Source organism: Sorex araneus, chromosome X (genome assembly GCF_027595985.1).
Source record: "Sorex araneus isolate mSorAra2 chromosome X, mSorAra2.pri, whole genome shotgun sequence".
NCBI classification, from domain to species: domain Eukaryota; kingdom Metazoa; phylum Chordata; class Mammalia; order Eulipotyphla; family Soricidae; genus Sorex; species Sorex araneus.
In genome coordinates this window covers 332,486,135-332,509,901 of record NC_073313.1, presented here as the reverse complement: position 1 = coordinate 332,509,901, position 23,767 = coordinate 332,486,135, and the positions used below count along the sequence as shown (strand labels likewise).

Below are 23,767 nucleotides of genomic sequence, written 5' to 3'. Positions count from 1 at the left end.
GTGTGTTGAAGGGCAGCGCGGTCTGGGACGGGGCTGTGAGCAGCGGGCGCTGGAGCGGCTGAAGTCAGGCTGTGCGCTGGATGCCAGAGGAGGGTCTGGGAGGCTGCGGGAGTGCGGAGGGCAGCATGTGGGGGAGGGTGGGCCTGGTGCTGTGATGGGGCGACCCCAAGCAGACACAGGGCAGAGTGCAAGGGGGGTAGACTGGAGAGGGATCAGATAGATGGCAGTGCCAGTGACAGAGGAGGGGAGAGGGCAGGGGACGGCGACAGGTAAGAGTGGGGATGTGTGTGGGGGTGACGGGTACACAGGAGTTCTGTGGGGGTGATGGGTACAGAGGAGGTCTGTGGGGGTGACAGGCTGGGGTGGTGCGGCTGCGCATTCTGACCGGGTCGCCCTGGTGGGAGGTGAAGCCCCCCTGTCCCAGATGGGAGCCTGGGAGGAGCAGGTTTGCTGGCGGGAACATGAGTCCATTTTGCTTGTCGGGTATGATCTGAACAGTGTGCACTGGGGGAGGGGGCAGAGGGGGACCCCACTTGAAGACCTCCTTCAAGGTTGAGCCAGGGAGGAGGTTGATCTGGGTTTGCATAGATCATATCAGTGCCTGAGAATCTTCAGAATTTTCAGAATTTGGGGAGGTGGGTGTTAAAGCAACTCTTGCTTAAAGATTAAATTATGTTGGGCTGGAGAAATAATAGAAAGGCCAAGGCACGTGCCTTGCATGTGGCTTAGCCACAACCTGGGATTGATTCCCAAGACTCCATATAGTCCCCCGAGCACCACCAGGCCAGGTGTGGTCCAAAAACTAAAATCGCACAAATGAAGATTAAATTATATAAAATTACAATTAAAGGGTGCCACAGGGGTGGTACAGCAAGTAGGGCATTTGCCTTGACCGTGGCTAACTTGGGTTCGATCCCCAGCATTCCCTATGGTCCCGCAAGCACCTCCAGGAGTGATTCCTGAAAACAGAGCCAGGAGTAATCTCTGACTGTTCCAAAAACCAAAACATAAACCACCACAAAAAAAAAAAAATTACAATCTAAAATATTGTACCAAAAAAATCAAAGACGAAACGCCCCCAAATCATCACTTTTTGAGAATGCTACAATACTATCTAGACTTCAGGCACTTTTATTATCTGCAACAATGTTGGTTATACTTTGTTTTTATTTTTCTGATTTATTCCCCCTTCTCTTCCTCCTGTGGCAGGTGCTCCCTTCCCCATGGTGGCACTAGCCCTCCAGCCGTGGCCCCAAGTTAGTTGGGCTGTCCCTGTGCAGTCTATGGGAGTTGGGGTGCTTGCACATGGCTTGGTAAGACGGAGTGGCTTCCTTGGCCTCAGTGCTTGCTCACAGACACCTGGCTGCCTCCCCGCACTCCGCAAACTGCCGACAGAACTCTAGGGACCAGCGTGGTAGGTGTGGGTGGCACTGAGGATCAAACTCAGGACTCACACCTGCTTGTAACCACAGGGCCATCCCCCAAGACCCCATTGTTTACACCAGTGTCTGATAGTGCCGGGAGGATGGAGCACAATTGGGGGATGTGGTGCTAATTTTTTATTTGCTTAAAGGAAGTAGACTTCAGGGGGAGCTGCCAAGTGATTTTTATTTTTTTATTTTTTAAAAGGGGGCAGGAGGCCGGTAAGTCTGGGAGCGTGTGGTGTGTGCCTTTTGGACCTTCTGGACGCCGTGTCTATGGAACTGCCCTATCGCCTTCTCGAGCTTCTCTGCCCCGGCTTGGCTGCAGTGAAATCACACTGGGAGCTTGAAACAGGCCGTGTTGGGACTATCTCCACTATGGAAACTGGCATAATCCTGCAAACCAGGGCTTGATTTATTGTTTTGACTATCCACACGTGAGAAAGAATTTAGAGTCCTCTAGGGGTATGGCGGTAACTCGCAGTATGTGCCCATTTTGCATGTGTGAGGCGGCAAGTTCAATCCCCAGATCAGTGACTTGCTGTTTGGGGTCCCTAATGCCAGACATAGTGTCCCTCGTTGCAACCAAGTGTGTGCAAGAACCACAACTAAAGTGCGCGAGCCCTCGTCATTGCAGAAACAACAGGAAAGGGAAGCAGAGGTTGGGGGCTGGGGGAGACTTCTCAAATCTACTGTCACTGTCACTGTCATCCCATTGCTCATCAATCTGCTTGAGGGGGCACCAGTAACATCTCCATTGTGAGACTTCTTGTTACTGTTTTTGGCATATCAAATACGCCACAGGTAGCTTGCCAGGCTCTGCCGTGCAGGAGAGATACTCTTGGTAGCTTGCTAGGCTCTCTGAGAGGGGCGGAGGAATCGAACCCGGGTCAGCCGCATGCAAGGCAAACGCCCTACCCGCTGTGCTATTGCTCCCGCCCTCCTTAGCGCAGTAGGCAACGCATCAGTCTCATAATCTGAAGCTTCTCAAATCTACAGTAGGAAAAAATGTTAACAATAAACATTCACCTTAATGTGTTAAAGTGCATACAGCTATTGCACTGTGACTGCCACAGATATGTTGTGGATACATTTGTCCAGTGTTCAAAAACTACTCTCTGATTCAGTAAAGAGATTCAGTAAAGAGTCAAGTAACCACTTGGATTCAGTGGCATCTTCCACTAACCTGTCAAACAAGGGAAGTTGCAACATATGGCTTCATTATTCTACCTCTTTTCTTATTAGTTGGCACAAACAAAAATATCGCAAACCACAACACCCAAAAGGAGAGAGAACAAAATGGAGTGCCCTGCCACAGAGGCAGGGTGGGGTGGGGTGGGGGTATGGGAGTGGAGGGTTGGAGGGATACTGGGTTCATTGGTGGTGGAGAATGGACACCGGTGGAGGGATGGGTTCTCGAACATTGTATGAAGGAAACACAAGGACGAAGATGGGTAAATTTGTAACTGTATCCTCACAGTGACTCACTTATAAAAAAAAAGAAAAAGAAAAAAATATCAACCAACATTCACGTTGGAACCATACTAGTTTGTCAGTTAAAAGTGATGTCAGTTATGGATTCAGCAGACTGGCAAAAATCAGCAGAAGCATCCCAATAGCTCAATTTGCTATATTTAATATGCAGTAAAGAGTTCTATCTGTTCTATTGTTGTTTATATTTAGTTCTATTTGTTTTATTATTATTATTTATTAGCTAAACTAAAGCATGTTTAGTTCCATATGTTTTATTATTGTTTATATTATTGTTTATGTTTATATTTAGTAATTTATCAATTGCTAAACACACGTATGGCAATCCAGTATCCAGTCAACTCATGTGTACATGTGTTTGCATTCATCTTTTCTCCCGAGGAATTCTCCTTAAACACTGGATCCTCCACTGAGGCACAAGCAGGCAGGACTCTTGGGAAGGACCCCCCAGCAGAGAGAGGGAATAGCAGCTGAAAAAGAAGCCCGAGTCGGTGGAGAGAGCAGAGGCGGGAAACAGGGTTCAGAGGGTGGGTGTAGGCAGATGGGCAGGGAGCCCCCCAGAGAGGATGAGAGAGTGCGGGACAGGAGGGAGGGGGGTCTCAGACTGTAGGGAGCCAGGACAAGCCCCTGATGGGTGATGGGGCCCCCACCCTCAGCTAGGGCACAGAGTACTGAAGCCGGCTCAGAAGGCCAGAGAGCAGGTAGGTGGAGGCGGAGAGTCTCTGGCCCTGGGCCAAGCCCCGAGGCCTGGACTGGTTCTTAATCTCCCGGGATAATCCTAGGAGGAACCCAGGGCTTGCAAAGGTCAAGTCCTTTCTCCACGTCCCACTGGTTAGCGGCTGAGTCAGGATGTGCTTCCCGGCCGTCCGGCCCTGTTGCGGGGAGCAGGGGCCCCAGGACACTGGCGGGTGCTGCCTCGTCCCCGCCAACCCGCCTGCCACCTCTCTAGCCATCCTCTCCTTCTTACATGAACGAATCGAGGCTGTATTGGCCCGTGTCTCTGTTACAGTTCCTTTTCTGAAAATTCATTTTTATTGTTCTTTTTCTTTTATGATTTTTTTTTTATTGCGTCACTGTGAGACAGACCCTTACAAAGCTGTTCATGATTTCAGTCATACAGTGTTCCAACACCCATCCCTCCACCAGAGTACATTTCCCAGCACCAGTGTCCCCAGGTTCCCTCCCATCAACAACACCCCCGCCCCACCCCCACTGCACTTTTCTTCTCTTTCCCTCCCTCCACTCCTCCCACCCCCCCTCCTCTCTCTCTCTCTCTCTCTCTCTCTCTCTCTCTCTCTCTCTCTCTCTCTCTCTCTCTCTCTCTCTCCATTTGCCTCGCACCCCGCTGACCCAGGTTCAAGCCCCAGCACCCAGTATGGGTCAGACTGCCAGGAGTAAGCCCTGAGCACCACCAGGCATGACTCAAAAGCCAACAATGAACCCTGTAGAGTATTTGACAGGTCAGAAACTGAGCGCAGCGCTTTTTCCCATGAGCCCGGAGAAGCACTGTGGCACCCTCTCTCTGTCACTGCCACAGCCCTGTGCCGTGCCCACTGGCTCTAGCAGAGCTTTCAGATGGGCACCAGTGGCAGATTGGGAGCTGAACTTAGTGTCACAAGCAGCATTAAGAAGAGAAGAAGGAAGGGGCTGGAGTGATAGCACAGCAGGCTGCCTTGCACGCAGCCGACCCGAGTTCGATTCCCAGCATCCCATATGGTCCCCTGAGCACCGCCAGGGGTAATTCCTGAGTGCAGAGCCAGGAGTGACCCCTGTGCATCATCGGGTGTGACCCAAAAAGCAATAAATAAATAAATAAAATTAAATTAAAAAAAAGAAGAGAAGAAGGAAAATGAAGTGGCTCCAACATCCAGGTAAATGACAGGGAGTGTAGACATAGTTGTACCTACTTCAGCTGCAACACGTGTTCTGCGTGTGATAACGCATATGTGCACTAGCAGACGATGTACTTGTCTTTCTTACTATGTGAAAGGCAGAAGCTCCGGCGCCCTTGGTCTGACTGGTGAGACAGACCTGCAGGGAGAACGGGGAGGTGAGCTGCGTCCCGGGCCCTCCAGCAACTGCGTGAGCCGGGGGAACCCCACAAACAAAGATGTAAACCCCACTTTAGGTGCTGTCAGGATGGGTCAGCCTCGGGAGGTGGCAGGTGCCGTGAGCAATTCCAAGAGGGAAGAGTCAGGGTTCCCCAGGGGAACAGGGAGCGGGAAAGGCTTTGAAAAGGCCTGCCCCCAAACAGGGAGCTGGGAGCCACTTAGCCAGGGTGGAGATGGGCAGGGGACACGCCTGCCTTCCCGTTTGAGGAGGAGTCGGGGAGGGATTTGGAGTGAATGACCCGGGCAGGCGGATTAGTGGGGAGTTGCCCCTGGCAGGGAGGCCAGTCTGGCTAAAATAATTTAGGCTGCAGCGGGGTCGCAGGGGTGAGGAAGGAGCCCAGGGTAGGTGCCCGAGGGATCAGTGTCCCCCCGCCTCCTAGCTTGGATGGGGCCATGAGCGGAGAGGAGCGGCAAGGATGGTTCTGGAAAAAAGCACATATGAGGTGCCCTTTGCCCAGATAAAGAACTCAGCAGGCAGAGCGAGTCACAGAGTGGACACTGCGTTTCACAGGGAGCAACATTTATTTATAGGGGACATGGCAGTGGGTACTGGGGCAGGAGAGAGGCCGGTCAGGAGTACGAGGGGGGTGTCTTGGTCTGCAGGAAGTACAGGGTGGTCTTGGGAACAAGGAACCCAAGAGACTCCAGGGAGTGGTCTTCGAGGTACAAAACCTTTCAGCGGGTCCGGAGAGACAGGAGCCGGGAGCAGCAGCCCAGGCCTTCACCTTGGTGTTTGAGGCTTCACCTGCAGCCCTGGGACGCCCGGGGCAAGGGAGCAACGGTGGAGTGTAGGGATGCAGGAGATGGGGTATCAGGGAGTCGGGGGCTGGCACAGAGAGGCGGAGGCTGCGGGACACAGGTAGCACCCCCTCCCTCCCTCCAGCCTGCCCGCCCTCCCCCAACATGCTGGCTTGGCTGGGGGTTCCAAGTACCCCACAGTGGGACAGCCACATGCTGAGCCCCGGGAGGGCAAGGGAGAGTGGGGCTCCTCTCTGAGTTGTGGGGGGCGGGGTGCAGGCCGAGTCCCAGGAGAGGGGTAGCCCAGGGAGGAAGAATGTTCCGGAAGGGGGAGCCATGCTGTGCAGCCCCGCAGCTGTGCTGGGCCAGGGTGGGAGTCGGTGTTAGCTGAGATGCTGCTGCCTGCCGGGTAACCGGTGGTGCTGGCCCCCTGTGACATGCAGATTCCCAGAGCGCGGGCCAGGCTGGGCTGTGGTGTTGGCCCTGGGCTTCCGTATGTCTGTCTATGTATATTTTACCTTTCCTGTGGAGAAATTCCAGGCACACCCCAAAAGGAGTGGAGGTCTCAAGTGAGCCCTAAATGCCAACCATTTAGAGATTATTGCTATTGCCAGTCTAAACTCTCCGGGCCCCCCTCCCTTTTCTTGAGAAAATCCAATATAAACAGTGATTCATTTATTATTGCAATATTTTTAATAATTAACTTTATTATTGGGTAAAATTCATTACAAAATTTTATTAATTTTTGATAATTTTAGTATGAATACAATACAATTAAATATGTTTCTGATACATTATTTATTATACAAAGATTTATTTTATTGCAATCATTTTATTGCTGTAATAAAATTCATGTATAAAGTGTGTATGGGGGAAAGCAGGCAGCAATAATTTCTCTCACCAATTCACCACACATAATCCCTTCCCACTTTTTTTGAAGGATCTGTTTAAAAACCTCAACTGCCGTGGCAGTGCTGTGGGGTCACTGTGTTATGGTGGTGTGTTGTCGCCTTGTCTGGTGGTGACTGTGGTCAGGAGCTGCTTGGAGCCTCAGGTCCAGCCCAGGTCCTCAAGCCTGCAAGGCCTGTGCCCTGCAGCTGGGTCCACACTCACAATTGGAGAAAAAAAAAAGTAATAATAAGACTACTGTTCAGATTGTTCAGAGCAGATTTCGGTTCTCTCTATGGAGGTACAGAGATTTCCCCTGTATCCCCAGTTCAAATCTTTTTTGGTTTGGAAAGAATTTTAATAGAAAATTGCAAGAACAAATTTCATTTTTCAAAAAACAACTTGAGAGCATTTCCATCCTGCCACCCAGCACAAGCCCCGCGGTGGTTGTGGAGCATTTTCTCAAGAGTCTTTTCCTGATGTGTCGCCGCCCCGGGGCTGTGTTCTCCAGAAGCCAGCCGTCCCGGGGTGCCCACCTGGCCTGGCTCAGATCCAGGGCTCCCCGTCTCTGGGGAGCAGCACCCATGAACCCCAGCTGCTGTTTGCGTGGGTGTGAGTGCAGATGTGGCCCTTCCTGTTCCTCCCATTTTTGCGTGTCCTGGGGACTCCGGGTGACTCTGCAGTGGCACCGGTTGCTCAGTGCTCTGCGAGCCACCCTCTCGCCCACCTCCCACACTCACCGCTCTGGATTGGGGGCACCCGCAGGTCTGTGCCCTCCGGGAGGAGCTCTCTGGGCTAGGCCTCGGGCCTGATTCACCTCAGCGTGAGGCAGAGTTGACCTCGGGAAATATGCACGGCATCGAATTGACCCACTTACCCGGCATCGCCCGTTCCCTCCTGCTGGGCGCCTTTGCCCGAATCCACTGCTGCGGGCGCAGTGCTTAGCTCGCTGCCGCTCCTGTCCTCGGGCAGTTCCCAGCCAGGTGGTCCTCCCCCGCTTCCATCCCCCCCTGCCCTGCCTCCTCCTGCTGGTGGGTAGGCACCCAGGGGCTCCCCCTGCTCTGACACACCAGAGAAAGGGACTCCCGCCTTCCCTCAGCCAGGAGCAAAGCGAAAAGCCGGCAGCGGGTCCGAAATAATCACGTTTGGGTGGCACCCGGTCCCAGCTGCCACTCTGGCAATTAAACCTATGTCAGGATAGGTTCAGGACGGCCTTTGAGGGGTGAGGCTGGACGGGAGAACTCATGTGTCCCGCTCTCAGTTCAGGCATCCCGGCCGGTCAGCTCCACGTTCCGTGGTCGCTGCCTGGACATTTCATCCGTGGCAGGGGTGTTTGCCCAAAGCGCTGGGCGCTCCCTCAGCTGTGTGACCTGTCTCACTGGGCCACTCCCTGCCTGGGCCGAGTGCAGGGGCACTGTGGGGCCAGGGAAGTGGGGGGTGGGGGGAACTGCCCCAGCCCCACCGCCCAGGCAGACCCCCGGAGCCTCTGTGCCCAGAGGGGCTTGGTGGCAGAAATGGGGGCAGGAATCAGCTAGGGCAGCAGTTGCTGGGAAGAAGGCGGGAACCCAGCTGCGAGGGCTGGGCTGTGCGGAGAGGAGCGAGGCCCTGGGCACGCCTGGAGCTTCCTGAAGGAGACACAGGAATTGCTGCCCGAGAGTCCGTCAGCTGCTCTTGGCCAGCCCTGGCCTGACCCGAGCCGGGCTCCCTGTCTCCCGGCCCCCTCTGGACCCTCCTGCTCAGTGTGTGGCTCTGGGTGGTTCCTGGACTGGAGGGTGGGGCGTGGGGGGAGCAGGCCCAAGGGGAAGAAGAGTTTGGGAGCAGTTGGGGGCTGGGCCTCGGAGGCAGCCTAGCCTGGACAGTGGGGTCTGCCGGGAGCCCAGAGGGGGAGCGGTCGGGGAAAGCGAATAGCCCCAGGCCTGGACGGGAGAGCTGGTGGGTCCTGCTGGGAATAGAGCGGTGGGGTGAGAAGTGGGGGCCGAAGGACGCTGCTGGGAGCCCTCCCACACGCTCTGGGGCTCTCAGTCAAACCCCAAACCGGATTTTGTGCAGAAATTCTCCTCTCTGCCCCTTTTACCGTGTGAAGATCTGACTCCTCACCCTGAAGCCCTGAGCCCACAGCCGGACGCAGCGGGGTCCCCCCACTCCAGTCGTGTCAGAGACCCGCACCACCACCCCCGCCCTGGGGACGGGGCATCAGGGATGACCCAGGGCTGGGGGTGGCCAGTGTGTCAGTGTGGCGAGTGCCCCAGACTGGGGCATCGGGAGTGCCATATGTCCCTGGCCCCACCAAGGGACAGAAGGCAGGATGACCCATTTCCCGGCACATGACCGTGGCTGGGCTGCTCCAGTGGCCAGAAACTCCCTGTTCTAGACCGTGGGACATCCTTGTCCTGTTCTCACATGCTTGTGAGCCTGGTGGCGGGACCCGCCTGCTTCACACAAGCGGCAAGTGTGCCCAGGGGCTAACGAGCTCCAGGTGCCTCCAATAAAGGATTTTAATACTCTGTGTAATGTGTGTGCAAGTAGCCAGGTGAAGTGGAAGGCGGGAGCTGAGTTCTAGAAGGAATTGCACAACTGCTCTGCCATTTTGAACTGAGAACTGGAACGGGGCTGTGGAATGAAACATGGGAGGGAGGCGTGTGAGGGAGTGTGGGGGACAGCGTATGAGGGGACAGTGTGTGTGTGAGGACAGTGTGGGGGGAAAGTGTGTGGGGGGACAGTGTGTGGGTGTGAGGGACAGTGTGTGGGTATGGGGGACAGTGTGTGGGTCTGGGGACAGTGTGTGGGTCTGGGGACAGTGTGTGGGTGTGGGGGACAGTGTGTGGGTCTGGGGGACAGTGTGTGGGTCTGGGGGACAGTGTGTGGGTCTGGGGACAGTGTGTGGGTCTGGGGGACAGTGTGTGGGTCTGGGGACAGTGTGTGGGGGTCTGGGGAGAGTGTTTGGAACTCTGTGGTGTGCGGGGAGTATGGGGGAACATCGCATATATGTGTGTGGTATGTCACAAGAAATGTGTATGAAGAGAAAACTCAAGTCCCCATTTTACTGGTTGGAGACAAAACCCTGATTTCGGGGAGCCTGTGCGGGGGCCCCGCAGGAGCCCTTTGTTAGGAATTCCTGGGGGTCTCAGGGAAGAGGCGGCTGAGTGTCCGGCTTGGGGTCCAGGTGGGCTCACAGACTGGAGCCCACAGCCAGCCCCGGGCAAACAGCCCTCTTCGTGCCCCTCCGCCTTCCTCTGGGGCTTGGAAAAGCCCTTGACTTCCCCTTTGCTCTGTGCCTACCCAGCTGTGGGGCGACCCTGACCTCAGGCGGGGGTTGTCTCTGACCCCCCTTTCTGATGCACCTGTGCTTCAGCCCAGCCCCGCTGGGCACACCAGCGTTCTGAGGGCTCAGAGGACACTCAGCGCCCCGTCCACTCACCCCTCCCCCTGCCCCCCGCGCCCAGCCCTGTCAAGCCTTCCTCAGCCCTTGAACACTGCAGGTGCCTCCCTGGACCCCCGTGTGCTCCCCAGAAGCCACCAGGCAGCAGAAACAGCGAAGAGCAAGTGTTCTGGGGGGTGGTGTTCTGCTCTCAGACGGCCTGGGGGGCACAGCCCTCTCTGGGGCGCAGGGTGGGGGGAGAAGCAGCTCTGGAGGGAACCAGGGAATTGCAGCCAAGCTGGGCCCATGCTGCTCACAGCCCTGACATCTCAGGGTGGGGACACCCCAGGCCCTTCCTGTTTATCATGGGGATTTGCCACTGCAGTGCACACTTGGAGATGCTAATGGTGATGAAGATGTGACCCACCCAGTGGCAATACTGGTCAATAATTAACCGCACTTCCGAGGTGCTGGGAGGAGGCTTCAGTTTCCCGTTGGCACCAGTGGGTTGGGCTCATGAATGCAATTCCTGAGTGGCCAGAACCTACCTCTCCTTATCCCAAACACAACTGCTTCTGGGGGCCGGAGAGATAGGACAGTGGGTAGGACGTTTGCCTCGCATGCAGCCGACCCGAGTTCAATCCCCAGCATATCCTGTGGTCCCCCAATCGCTGCCAGGAGTGATCCCTGAGTGCAGAGCCAGGAATACTCCTTGAGCACCACTGGGTGTGGCAAAACAAACAAACAAAACTGAAATAAAGAACCACAGCTCCTTCCGGTTCACCTAGGGACCCTGAGACCCAGTGGGCTTTGGTCTTGGAGGTCCAAGAGGAGGGCCACCATCCTCAGGACAGTTAGCCAGAGGCCAGAGAGATCGTAGGGTAGCTAGACATGTGCCTTGCATGCGGCCAACTTGGGTTTGATTCTCAGCAACCCATACAGTCCACTGAGTCCACCAGGGGTGATCTCTGAGCACAGAGCTAAGAGTAAGCCCTGACCGCCATTGGGTGTGGCTCCCCAAGCTAAAGCAAAACAAAACAAGACAGGACCAGAGAGCCAAGTCTGTGGCATGCATGGGCCAAGGTGGATTAGAGACTCTTTAGGTCCAAGAGGTTGAACAGGTGATTGACAGAAACTTGCACATTACTAGCCATGGAGCTTTGCTCCGTGAGTGGCCGAGGGACTGACTCAGGGCCCCCTGGCTTTCCGGAAGGAAAAGGTCCTGATTTAGAGTTTATTGCTTTCAGTGGTGTAAATACACCCATGAAGCCCAGTGTTTTCCTGTTGGTTAAAACCTGGCTCAACATTCTCGAACAATTAGCTCCTACTCACTGCCCACTACAGCACATCACTGGCCTTTTCAGAGCCCCCAAACTGTTCAAAGCCCCCAGACTGTTTTATACTCTCCTTTCCTTCCTTGGCCACACCTGATGGTACTCAGGGCTTACTCCTGGCTCAGTACTCAGGGATACTCCTGATGGGACTTGGAGACCATACGGGGTGCAGGGGATTGAACCCAGGCCAGCTGTGTGCAAGGCCAGCACACTCCCCCACATACTATCTCTCCGGCCCCATCCCCTGTCTTTCTTTGCGGTCTGGCCACTTAGGCACTTGTGTGTCAGGCAGCCTGGCTGTCTCCCTCATTGCTGAGGGGGAAGATAGTCTGTGATTTTACCAAATTTAGCACCAGTCCAGCCTGATAAAATACCACCACCTGGGTCCCAGGAGCCACTAGACCACAGCAATGGGGCGATGGGACTTGAGCGTCTGTGATGACATTAGAAAACCACAGTAGGGCCCATCTAGCAGTTTGCCAGCTGCCACACCTCCTCACCTGTCCCTCAGCCTCATGCCAGCCTTCTCATTCACACCATGACCAACATTGTAGGCTGATGAGTACCAGGGACCCAGGAAGTCATGAGGTCAGTTCCCTCGGCCACGGGACTAGACCCATCCCAGGGGCTTGCATGTATCCTGAGAAGGGGCTCCCAGGTCTTATGGGTGGCAGGACCCCTGAGTTTTGGTAGTTGCTGTTCTGTATTTTCTGGGAGATCTGTCGGCTTCTGGCCCCTTTCCACTGTGCCCACCTTGTCCATGGCTCCTAGAGTGACGCCACACCCTCCCTTAGCCTGGATAAAGCATTGACCTGCTGGTGTAAGGGGCCATTTGGACACTGGCTGTGTCTGTGTGGCCGTGGACTCCAAGGGGCCTCTCTCCAGGACTGGGCTGAGGTACCTCTGTGACTCACCAGGCCCTGGGGAACCACAGCCATGGTCAGCTCGGGGTCAGGAAAAGCAGCCCAGAGCCACACGTGTGCCACCAACTCTGGCTGCCCTCTCAGCTTAGTGTCCTGCGGGGCCAGGGCTCAGCCAGGGCCCCACTTCCCCTCTCACAGCTGCCTGTTGGGCATGTGTGCGCCTGAGAGTGAACTCAGCAGCCCAGCATGCACCACACACACACACACACACACACACACACACACACACACACACACACACACACACACACACTCAGGAGAGAAGGTCACAGGGGGAACCACACAGGCATTAGTCCCCTCCAGAGCCCCAAATTGCAGTGCAGTGAAGGCCCACGGTTCTGCTTTGGGTCTCCATGGGCCGGTTTTGCACCCCCTGGCCCCTGAGGGAGGTCACACAGACTGTCCCCTCTGGCTGACATGTCCCAGGCCCTCACTGCTGGCCTGGCCAATATGGCGCTGTCCAGCCCCTCAGCCAGGAGCCACCTTCCCCCAGGCTCTTCCCGTAAACAAGACCAGGAGTGGGCGGGCAGGGGCTGTGGTTCAGGGACGAGGGGCTCTTGGAAGGTTTCTGCAAGATGAAAGAGAGCTGGATGAGCGAGGCTGGAGCCACGGTTGGGGGTGTGTGAGCGGGCTGCCTGGAGTTGGTGCACAGCCACAGCCGCAGCTCCAGCGTCCACTCCTAGGCCTTTCAAAGCTGCCCCAGCCCACTTCAGGGCCTTAATGAGGACGCCTGGGCCTGCCCGGAAAGGGCTGGCTCTGAGCTAGGCGTCAGCAACAAGGGGAAAGTCCTGGGGCTATTGAGTCCGTGTGTGTGTGTGTGTGTGTGTGTGTGTGTGTGTGTGTGTGTGTGTGTGCACGCATGTGTGCATGTGCATGCATGTGTATGCATGTGTGTCTGTGTGTGTCCTCATTTTAAAACGGTTTCTAAGCATTCTCACGGACTCAGTGCCTTCATGTATCTATCTCCCTCTCCAGGGCTCGGGTGAGGACCATCATCTCTTGTCTCACACGCCACAGGGTTGGGTGAACGTGAGCCGCGTCCTTTGACCCAAGTGGTCAGTGGGGCATTGAGGACAAAGGGTCTCATCTGTCTGGGGGTCTCCGGTCCCTGCCACCTCTTTGCGCCTCGGGCTGATGATTAATACCTGGATGTCTTAACACGGTCCATGTCCTCATCTGTTGTTCTAGGACACAGGCTGAGGAGGGTACCAAGGCACGGAGCAGGTGCCCCTCCACTCCCCATGACTGAGGCTGACTTTTCTGGGCACGTGGGCACGTGGGCTGGCCCAGCCCGCACTGGTCCCGTGGATAGATGCACAGGGCGAGGCACTGACCCTGCTCGTCAGGCAGGATGCTGGCGGGAGGGCGGGATGGGGAGGGCGGGGCTTCTAGAACAAAGAGAAGGGGAGCCCCAGGGCCCCAGGCCGGGCATCTAAAAGGCGCTGCAGCGTGAGCGTGCCACAGCAGCTGCCGCCTCTGCGCCCAGCCAACAGCCACCCCTCTCTCGTCCCTTCTGCCTGCGCCAGCCCCGGCGCCTGTGCCACGCTGCTCCGAGAAGCCTCGTTCTCCAGCGGGATTGCGCCCACACTGCTCTGGGCTTTTCTCTACTTGGCGTGGGTTGCTGCAGCAGCGGTGCCAGAGGACAGCAGAGGGATGGCCGGGAGCGGAGCCAGGAGCCAGGAGGGCCGCCGGCGGGAGCACGCCTTTGTCCCAGAGCCTTTTGACGGGGCCAACGTCGCCCCACACCTCTGGCTGCACCGCTTTGAGGTCATCAGCGACCTCAACAACTGGGACCATGTCACCAAGCTGAGGTTCCTGAAAGAGTCCCTCCGAGGAAACGCTCTGGATGTCTACAACGGCCTCAGCCGCCATGACCAGGGAGACTACGAGGGGCTGCGGGAGAACCTCCTGAAGGCCTTCGCGGGGTCCGGGGCTGCCCACAGCCACCTGCCGAAGGAGATCGTCTTCGCCTTCAGCATGGGTAAGGGCTACTACCTCAAGGGCAAGATCGGCCAAGTGCCCGTGAGGTTCCTGGTGGACTCCGGGGCTCAGGTGTCCGTGGTGCACCCCAGTCTGTGGGAGGAAGTCACGGATGGTGACCTGGACACCCTGCGGCCCTTTGAGAATGTGGTGAAGGTGGCCAACGGGGCCGAGATGAAGATCCTGGGTGTCTGGGACACGGTGGTGTCCCTGGGCAAACTGAAGCTGAAGGCGGAGTTTCTGGTGGCCAACGCCAGCGCCGAGGAGGCCATCATCGGCACCGACGTGCTCCAGGACCACAACGCCGTCCTGGACTTCGAGCACCGCACGTGCACCCTGAAGGGAAAGAAGTTCCGCCTTCTGCCCGTTGGGGGGTCCCTGGAGGATGAGTTTGACCTGGAGCTCATAGAGGAGGAGCCGTCGGACGAGGGCCAGCAGGAATCCTATTAAGAAGCCCCCCGTTTCCTGACCCCTTGCACCCTCCCTCACCAAACACTGGTGAGAAGACCCAGCCCAGTAGAAGAAAAGGGCATCTGTCTGTCTGTCTGTCTGTCTGTCTGTCTGTCTGTCTGTCTGTCTGTCTCCAGGAGCCCTGGGCTCAGCCCTTCCCCAGCGACCACAACCTGCCTCCCCAGCCCTCCAGTCAGGGGCCCTGATCTGCCCCTGGTGGGGGATGCTTCCTGAGAAACGGCTCAGGTGAGGGGCAGCAGGCCGCCTTCCTCACAGGGACAGGGGGCCCCCGAGCTGACAGGAAACCCTCGGTGGCAAAGAGCCGACGGCTGGAAGATGGTGCCACGCAGGCAGGAAGTGACTGTCTGTGCGACAAGCCCCCTTCAGGTCCCTCAGACTCAGCTGAGCTGTCCTGGGGGCCGTGCCGTCCACCTCAGCTGGGCTGGGTCCAGCTGCAGGGAGCGCAGGAGAAAGGCCTGGCTCCCCCGGGCTCAGCCACGCCGGTGTTCCCAGCGCTGGGTCTCCTCCCTGTCCCCTCTACCCTTCCTTCTGTCATTTGCCTGGAAATCTTCCGAGTCTTGGCCTAATAATTCTTCACTTCAAAACCTAATAAAGATTGACTCATGGAAAAACCGTGTCAAGTGTTGATTGAAGATGAATGGGATGGGTGTGAGAGGGTGGGGGAAACAGAGTAAATATCAGAGAAGGAGATTCTAGCGTTTACGGGCTGCCCGGTCTGGAGTGAGGAGAGAGTATTGAGATTATGTATCTTGAATTTTTCTGAGACAGTCTTGATGGCAAATGCTTTGCCTGATTTCTCCTATAACGCCTGTCAGTCTCTGACCTAATCACAATTCCTCTCTTCGTTTCAGCACCCGAGCTTCCTGGGATGCCCAAACGCGATTGGGCAGGATGGTGATCCTCCAGCTATCTGTGGGCTGCCTCGTGGGGGACTGGAAAATCAGGGTGATTGTAAACAGATGGGGAACGGTCCGCCTGGCAACTAATTCCTTCCAACTGCCGGGAGGGGGGAAGGCAGCAGAAAGCGAGGTCAGAGGACAAGCGTTGGCCTGTGGTGGTGGTGGTTGGGGGGTGTGGCGGCTAAGGGAGCCCAAGGACGGAGGTACAGGGGCTCTGGGGGAGCCAGCTTCTCCCTGGAGGGGCTTGGAATGAAGCCCCAAGTCAGAGCGGCAGGATGCAGCTGGGAGGGCATTCCTGAATCCAGAATGAGGTGTCCATCTCTTTGGGGGAGGGGGGAGTTCACCGTGTTTGCTTCCAAGCTCCTGCTTGTGTTTCTGGAACTTGGCAGGATTAGGAATCAGAAAACGAAACAAAATCCAAATGAAATTTGAATTTTGGAGAGACCGGCAGCGTGACCTCCTCATGGGAGGTGGGGAAGGGTCATCTTTCCCAAAGGAGGACAAGGGAGCCATGTAGGGGAGAGACCCACAGTCCCCGGGGCAGGGCAGAGCCTGTCAACTGGCCTCTAGAAGGCCCACTGGGGCTCAGAGCCACACTTCCTGGGCCCAGCACTGCCTGATTAGGGAGGCCCCACCTTCTCAGGAGGGAAGTGGGGCGCTGGAGGAGACCTTCCAGGTCAGTTTTTCAACCCCTAACTGGGCTGCCTTCTCTCTCCTGAACCAACGTGGGGAGGCCCCACCCCTTGACCTATTTTCCTCTGGGTCCCTCAGAGGTTCCTCGGGGAAGGGTGGGGAGGCAGGCAGGGGAGGGGGATCCGTGCCAGAATTCCAGGGTGGCGCCTAGATTGTCCCCTCCCTGCCCTTCCTCAGGTCAGCAAGGAACCAGAACCAGGTGACTTGTGTTCCATCTACAGTCCTGGCTCTGTCCTAAGGGGTGGGGTGGGGGGCCCGGTGGGGGGGGGTCAGTGGGAGGCAGGGGTGGTTCTGACTGCGGCTTGGGCGGTGGGCACTGGAGGTGGCTCTTTGGCTGGCTTGGAGGTTGCCTCCCAGGAGAGTGGCCCGGGACAGGCTGCGAGGAGTTTGTGCTTGACTTGCTCTCGGGGGGCTCCGTGGGCATCTGCCTTTGGAGGGAATTAAAGCGCTGTTTACTCTGGCTGGGACAGGGGGCCGCTGTTCCCATGCTGAGAGCTGCGGGCAGGGAGCTGTCCCCATGCCCACACGGGCTGCGGGCAGGGAGAAGGCTAATCCCACCTGCCCAGTAGCTGCACCTGCCGGATCCAGCACGGACTCCGCATCCAGGCTCACAGCCCCTGCTCTACCGCCCAGCTGTAGCTGTCCACCTTGTGACCTACGGGGCGAGTCCCAGACCTACAAAAGGGCAGCACCAGCTGGCGCCGGGTGGAAGCAGGATTCTCAGCCCCAGAGAAAGCTCAGGGCTGGCCACACCCTTGCATGCAGCTCACCTGGTTCAATCCTCGGTACATGGTTCCCTGAGCAAGCACAGAGCCAGGAGTAGTCCCTAGCACCGCTGGCTGGGACCCAAATCCCCAACGCTGCCCCCCCCACCCAAACAAATACAAAATTTCAGCCCCTGCCCCAGGCTGCACAGAATCTGTACTGCATGAAGTCTCCAGGGGATTCTGATGCAAAGACTGCAAAGTCCTGCCCAAGAACATTCTGATTCCTCTAGTTTTGTGTGTGCACGCGTGCCTTCTTTTCTTCTTCTTCATCTTGTTGTTTTCTGTTTCAAGGGGTGGGGGAGTATTTTCAGCCACACCTGGCTGTACTCGGGGATCCCTCCTGGCAGTGCTCAGGAGATCATGTGTGGTGTAAAGGACTGAATCTGGGCCAGTGGCGTGCAAGGCAAGAACCTTCCCCACTGCACCATCTCTCTAGAACCCCAAATATTAACCTTTAACCAGTTAACTTTATCGTTGTCATTCTCCATATGAACTGTTTCAAAACTGTACCGACTATATATATATATATATATATATATATATACACAAATATATATATATATATAAACCTCTAAATACTCTGTCAGTTTTCTAAGGAAGGAATTACCCTCTAGAACCACATACAACAGGGGTGGGGATTGTTTATCTGCTCAGGGCCAGTAGATATTTACATCACTCACAGGCCATGGGCAGATGGACCATGGGCAGCTGCTGAGAAGCATAGAGTCTCGCCTGGCATGGACCAGGGCTGGAGCACATGATTTCATGGGCCAGATGCTTCCCACCACTGACGTGCAATGATCAAACTCAAGAAATCAACACTGGGCGCTGGAGTGATAGCACAGTGGGTAGGGCGTTTGCCTTGCATGCGGCCGACCTGGGTTCGATTCCCAGCATACCATATAGTCCCCTGAGCACAGCCAGGCATAATTTCTGAGTACAGAACCAGGAGTAACCCCTGTCCATCGCCAGGTGTGACCCCAAAAAGCAGAGAAAAAAAAGAAGAAAAAAAAGAAAAGAAAAAGAAATCAACACAGATACTATAGTCTGACCTAATCTGGAGGGGTCCTTAAATTTTCCCAGCTTTCCCACGCATGGTCCTTAAAGCAAAAGAAAGCAGTTGTTCCCCACCCAGGATCCAGTGCAGACTCCCAGGCCTTCCCTTTTCCTATCCCTTCAGTCTTTTCACTGAGGGGGGTTGGGGAGGCAGGGAGTGAGTGGGCAGGGGTTGAACTTCACATGATGAGGCTCAGGGCTTATGCCTGACTCTGCATTCAGGCGTCACTCCTGGAGGGGCTCAAGGAAGCATATGTGACGGCAGGGATCAAACCAGGTGTGGCTGTGCACATGGCAAATGCTCTAACCTTGCTCTGTCTTCCTGGCCCTTGGTCTCTCTCAATTTCAACAAGTTTCTGTCCTCATTTTTGTGACCTGGGTACTTAAGAGACCTGCTAGTTCTGTTGTCGAATAACTTGATGTGGGGGATGATTTCTCCGGGGGGGACTCGAGATCCCGCCTCCTTGCCAAGAAGACCTAGAAGTGGTGTGTGACCCTCTCAGGCCCCATCACGGTCACATTAGTCCTTATTCGTCGGTCACAGTGATGTCTGCCAGGGGCCTCCACTGTAAATTCTCTTTCTGGCATGGAGATTAATTAACGAGTGGTTTTAATTACTGATGATTTAATTAGTGGTGATTTTCGAGGTGGGAGCTCTGGGGCTCTGCCCCCACCAGCTGGTCTCCCACCAGACCCGATGATGACCCACAGTGTTTGCCCCAGCCGTCCCGGGGACGTTTATTAACTGGTGTTCACGGTTCTGTTGATTTGGTTTTGTCTGAGCTGCCAGGCATGGAACCTAGGGCCTCACACATGCAAGGCAGCCTCTGTGGCTGAGCCCCTCCCCGCACCTAGGACTTCAAGCCTAAAGATGATACTTCCCTTCCTGTTTACTATTGATTGTAGATTCCCAAATTCTTATTCACTGAGTGATAGCTGTTGAGCTACTGGCCTCATGACTACTCTGATGCTCAACTTGCTTAGCATTTGGTCTCAGGAGCTTCTTCGGACTGGCTCTGACCCTCCTGGGACATGGCCTGGGCCCTTCCTTACTTTCTGCTGCATCCTGTCCCTCCCCTGCACCAGCCCTGGAATCCACCGTTTCTCCCAGGAGCCCTGGTTCTTTGAACTTGGCATTCAAGGCCTGGGTGTTAGGTGTGTTGGTTACTCTTGATTCCTTCCAGGTCCTCTCAGAGCTAAGAGAAACACTACAGTCCATCTCTAGGTCTATCTCCAGATACACAAGAAGATGCGCGCATACACTGACACCTCCCTTCCAGCCTGCGCCCTTGGGTTTGTCCGAGCCACCCCCTCATTCCCGCAATGAGAAACCTGGCTCCAGGTTACCTATTTGCTCAATCACAGAATGCTCAGAAAGTAGTTTCAGAATTGCTAGCCCTACGCCTATGAAAAACAAACCTAGAAACAACCAGGTATTAGTCACCGGCTCAGGGCCGGTGTGGGTGGTCCTCAGCGGCCAGTCAGACTGCAAGTGATGCAATCAGGCTGCGTTTCCCCAGGAGGCTCCGCTCCCAGGTGTGCCCAGGTACCAGCGCGCAGGTGCTCACCTGAGGTCACCAGGAGTCAGGCTGTCAGGAGGGCAGAGGGAGCTACAACTGAAGGCCCGGAGCCTCTCGTGGTGCCGGGGGAGTAGCTGGCCTCCAGCCCCAGCGAGATGACCTGGCCTGGACACCTGGGTCTTAGTCACGGAGGAGACACTGAAGCAGCTGACATCACCCAAGCTACTGCACATTCCACTTGCGGTCAACTCTGTCCTTTCCCGGCCTAGTGACCTGTGGAGCAAATGTGACACCCTGGCTCAGGAGGGGTGTGGGGAGGAGGGGAATGCTGGCTGCTTGGCTCTCCTTTGTGGCTTCAGACCTGGTTCCCAGGCATGGGTTTGGTGGGCTCACCTCCCCCAGTTCCGAAGGCTTATTTGTAGGACTCTCTGGGGGCCACTTTTGAGCTGCCCCCTGCCCTCACCCCCCAAATTCCTTCTGCCTTGGGAAGTGAGTGAAGTGTGAGCTCAGCCCATGGGCAGAGCTAGCAAAAGAAGCCTGGGCCTTGGTGGGCTGCCCGCAGATCTATACGCCCAGGTTTTATTGTCCATTTGGGCGAGGCTGAGGTTGAGTCACACCTGGGGGTGCTCAGGGTTTATGGCTTATTCCTGGCTCTGTGCTCAGGGATCTCTCCTCGTAGGGCTCAGGGACCAAATGCAGTGCCAGAGATCAAAGTGGGGTTGGTCACATGCAAGACAAGCATCCTACCTGCCGTATTATCTGGCCTATGAGCTGAGCTTTGTTTGTATTTATTTATTTATTTATTTATTTTGCTTTTTGGGTCACACCTGGCGATGCACAGGGGTTACTCCTGGCTCTGCACTCAGAAATTACCCCTGGCGGTGCTCAGGGGACCATATGGGATGCTGGGAATTGAACCTGGTCGCCTGTGTGCAAGGCAAACGCCCTACCCACTGTGCTATTGCTCCAGCCCCCTGAGCTGAGCTTTGAACTGCGGTGGCTGTGCTTTCAGGAGATGCAGGGGAGTGCATGGAAAATGCCGGGCCCTGCAGAGGCAGACCCTGAGGACTGCTGCCAGCTCTCAGCTGACTTAGGACAGGTACGGAGATCCCTGTAGGACCTTTGAGGAAACTGCTGCCAGTCAAGGATAGATGCTGGGGGCTGGAACTATAGCACAGCGGGTAGGGCGTTTGCTTTGCATGCGGCCGACCCGGGTTCGATTCCCAGCATCCCACATGGTCCCCTGAGCACCGCCATGGGTAATTCCTGAGTGCAGAGCCAGGAGTAACCCCTGTGCACTGCTGGGTGTGATCCAAAAAGTAAAATAAAATAAAATAAAATAAAAGGATAGATGCTGGATTTCTTCAGCTCCAAAATGTACTCAATTAAAAATGCGTTATCAATCACATACATTTTAGAAAGGAAAAACAAGTCCTATAACTTAAATATACCAAGGGCATTTTCTGAGTTAAGCAGTAAGATGTGTGTAGGGGGTGTTAGATGTGAGTTCTAAAAATTCTGTCTTTTTTAAAAAAAAAAATTCTTAACAAAAAAATTCTCTTTCAGTCCCCAGGATCAAACCCAGGACCTCGTACATACAAGGCAAGTACGCTACAACGAGCAGTATCCCTGGCCCCTGAGTGTGAGTTCTGAAGGAGAGGAAAATAGCTCACTTCCAGCTCAGATCTATCAGGCTGCCTGGGGGCAGTGCCGCAGAGGATTCTGGGACTGGGCTCAGTCACAGCGGAGGTTGACTGGTGATGTCTGCTCCAGGAGCCAGTGTGGGGAGGCAGGAGGCGGGCAGTTCTCGCATGCAATCAGGGCTTCAGCCCTTAGGTAATGGGGAACTGTGCGAGTGTGGCCGGCCAAGAAGTGACGTGATGACAATCTGTAAAGCAACTAACTGCTTGTCAGTCCTGAAATAGAACTGGGTGAGAAATGTCATGTTTTCAATGTTTTCCCACTTCTGAGTCCTTGTCATGCAGACTGTTGAGGTGGGCTCTCCCAGTCATTTGAGGGTACCCCCTGTTCCGGATTGGGGAAAGGTCCTCGAATGTTTCTGCAACATTTTTGCATTGAGGCCAGAGAGCCTGCAAGTCCCCAGGTCTAGGCACAGTTAACAGAGAGACGCCCAGTGTCCCTGTCCCTTTAAACCAAGGCCCTGTGTTGCATGCTGTGCCTGGCCTTGGGGTGCAGGGAGCCCAGACTTCAGGTCCTGCCTTCCTCAGGGGTCAGGCAGTGTGGGGGTGCCTGTTCTCCAGACTAGCCACTGGCCACACCCTGTCCAGATGGGTCCTCATCTCCTTGTCCTCACTCAAAGACCAACTCCCACTTCCCTTTCTCATCCACGGGAGTAGGCAGGGGCCAAGCATGGGGGTGAGAGTGTCCTGCAGGTTCCGGACTGGCTCTGGGCCAGCGGCAGGAGAGCACTGAGAAACCTGGCTACAGGCCACGGGTGGAAGGACCAGGGATGTTTGTGTGGCTACTTCCTGCTCCCTGTGCAGGGGCACTGGGAGAAAGACCAGGCGGACGGAGGTGGCCTGGGGGAGGGTTTCTGGGAGATCCAGCAGCCGGAGGAGACCGGGGGACAAGGGACCAGAGGACCCTGGCCAGGCTGCAGCATCAGTTGGGGTATGAGAGACGGATGAGATTTAGGAAAGTGTCAGCTAAATGCAGTTTTGTCCCCAGGGTCCCTTTTTTGCCATGACACTAGAGACAGTTTTGGTGGCCCCCACCTTGGGATGGGGTTGGAGGTGGGAATGCTGTTGAGCCTCCCTGAGCATAAAGAGAGGCTGAGAGACTTGACGCTGGGGGGCTCACATGGCTGATTGGGTAGTTTGACTCACCAACCCACTGCAAAGTGGGCTTCAGCCCCATCTCATAAAGGGAGATGTTGAGACGGGAAGGTGAGTGGGTGCCATGTTGCTCAAGTGCTGAATGACTGACCTGACTGGAACCCAGAAAGGTTTGGTAAAGAAGCATTTGGTTATGGGCATTTATTAATGGAGCAAGGAAGACAGAGGGAAGGGAATGAATTTGAAAGGCTGTGTCCAGTAATCGTAGACCTTGGTTAACAGAATGGTGTGCTGGAGTCTGCAGAGCACCAGGCCACGTCAATTGTGGTTGGAAACAGTTTTTAACTGAAAAACATTCACAAAACCACCAAACAAGCAGAGAATTGGCTGCAAATAAATGAGGGGGGGGGGGACTAAAACCAGCTCCAAATCCTAGATCCTCCTCTTTTCTTTTCTTTTCTTTTCTTTTCTTTTCTTTTCTTTTCTTTTCTTTTCTTTTCTTTTCTTTTCTTTTCTTTTCTTTTCTTTTCTTTTCTTTTCTTTTCCTTTCTTTTTTCTTTTTCTCCTTCCTTCCTTCCTTCCTTCTTTCTTTCTTTCTTTCTTTCTTTCTTTCTTTCTTTCTTTCTTTCTTTCTTTCTTTCTTTCTTTCTTTCTTTCTTTCTTTCTTTCTTTCTTTCTTTCTTTCTTTCTTTCATCACTGGTTTCTTCATTGCTCAAATTCCTTCCAGTGTCTTTTGTTGGTTCACTTGTTTTGTTTTACAAAAGCAGGCAGGCTCATCTAGGAAAACCAGAAAATTAGGTCAATCCAAAATAATGTTTGTTTGGTACAGAACTTTGCATTGGCTTCTGTTCCACGGATCTGATGCCATGTCCCTTCCCACCTCTTTCTCTACAGACATTTTTCTGGAAGCATCTTTCTTTATTTTACTTATTTCTTTGGAGCATATTAACCCTGAACATGCTCAGGGCTCACTCCTGGCTTTGTTCTCAGGCGTTACTCTTGAGGTGCTCAGGGGACCAGCTATAGGGCCAGGGTTCAAACTGGGGTTTGCTGCATGCAAGGCAAGCGCCTTACCCCTGTACTGCTTTTTTCTGGCCCCTCCTTCTGTCTTTCCCTTTATCTCTCATTCCTGTTTTTGCTTTCTTCATTCTTAGTAGAAAGTAGGTTTGGGTTGTACTTTCTGTTTTATAAACTTCCCTACTTCGTCTAACCAATCCCCTATTTTTGAACATTCAGATTGTTTCTGATGTGTGCTGTTACAAACCTCTAGGCCCAGTAATGAAAAGGGACACAGGGCGACCACATACGGCACACACAGCTT

The 23,767-nt window shown here is 54.8% G+C and overlaps 1 protein-coding gene across 1 annotated transcript; it reads left to right on the top strand.

The window, feature by feature from the left end:
* Positions 1-13,730: 13,730 nt before the first annotated feature.
* ASPRV1 (aspartic peptidase retroviral like 1) lies at positions 13,731-15,312 on the top strand. Its single transcript, XM_012932878.2, has one exon. The coding sequence runs from the start codon at positions 13,918-13,920 to the stop codon at positions 14,692-14,694; it is 777 nt and encodes a 258-aa protein (XP_012788332.2). The 5' UTR covers positions 13,731-13,917; the 3' UTR covers positions 14,695-15,312.
* Positions 15,313-23,767: the final 8,455 nt, after the last annotated feature.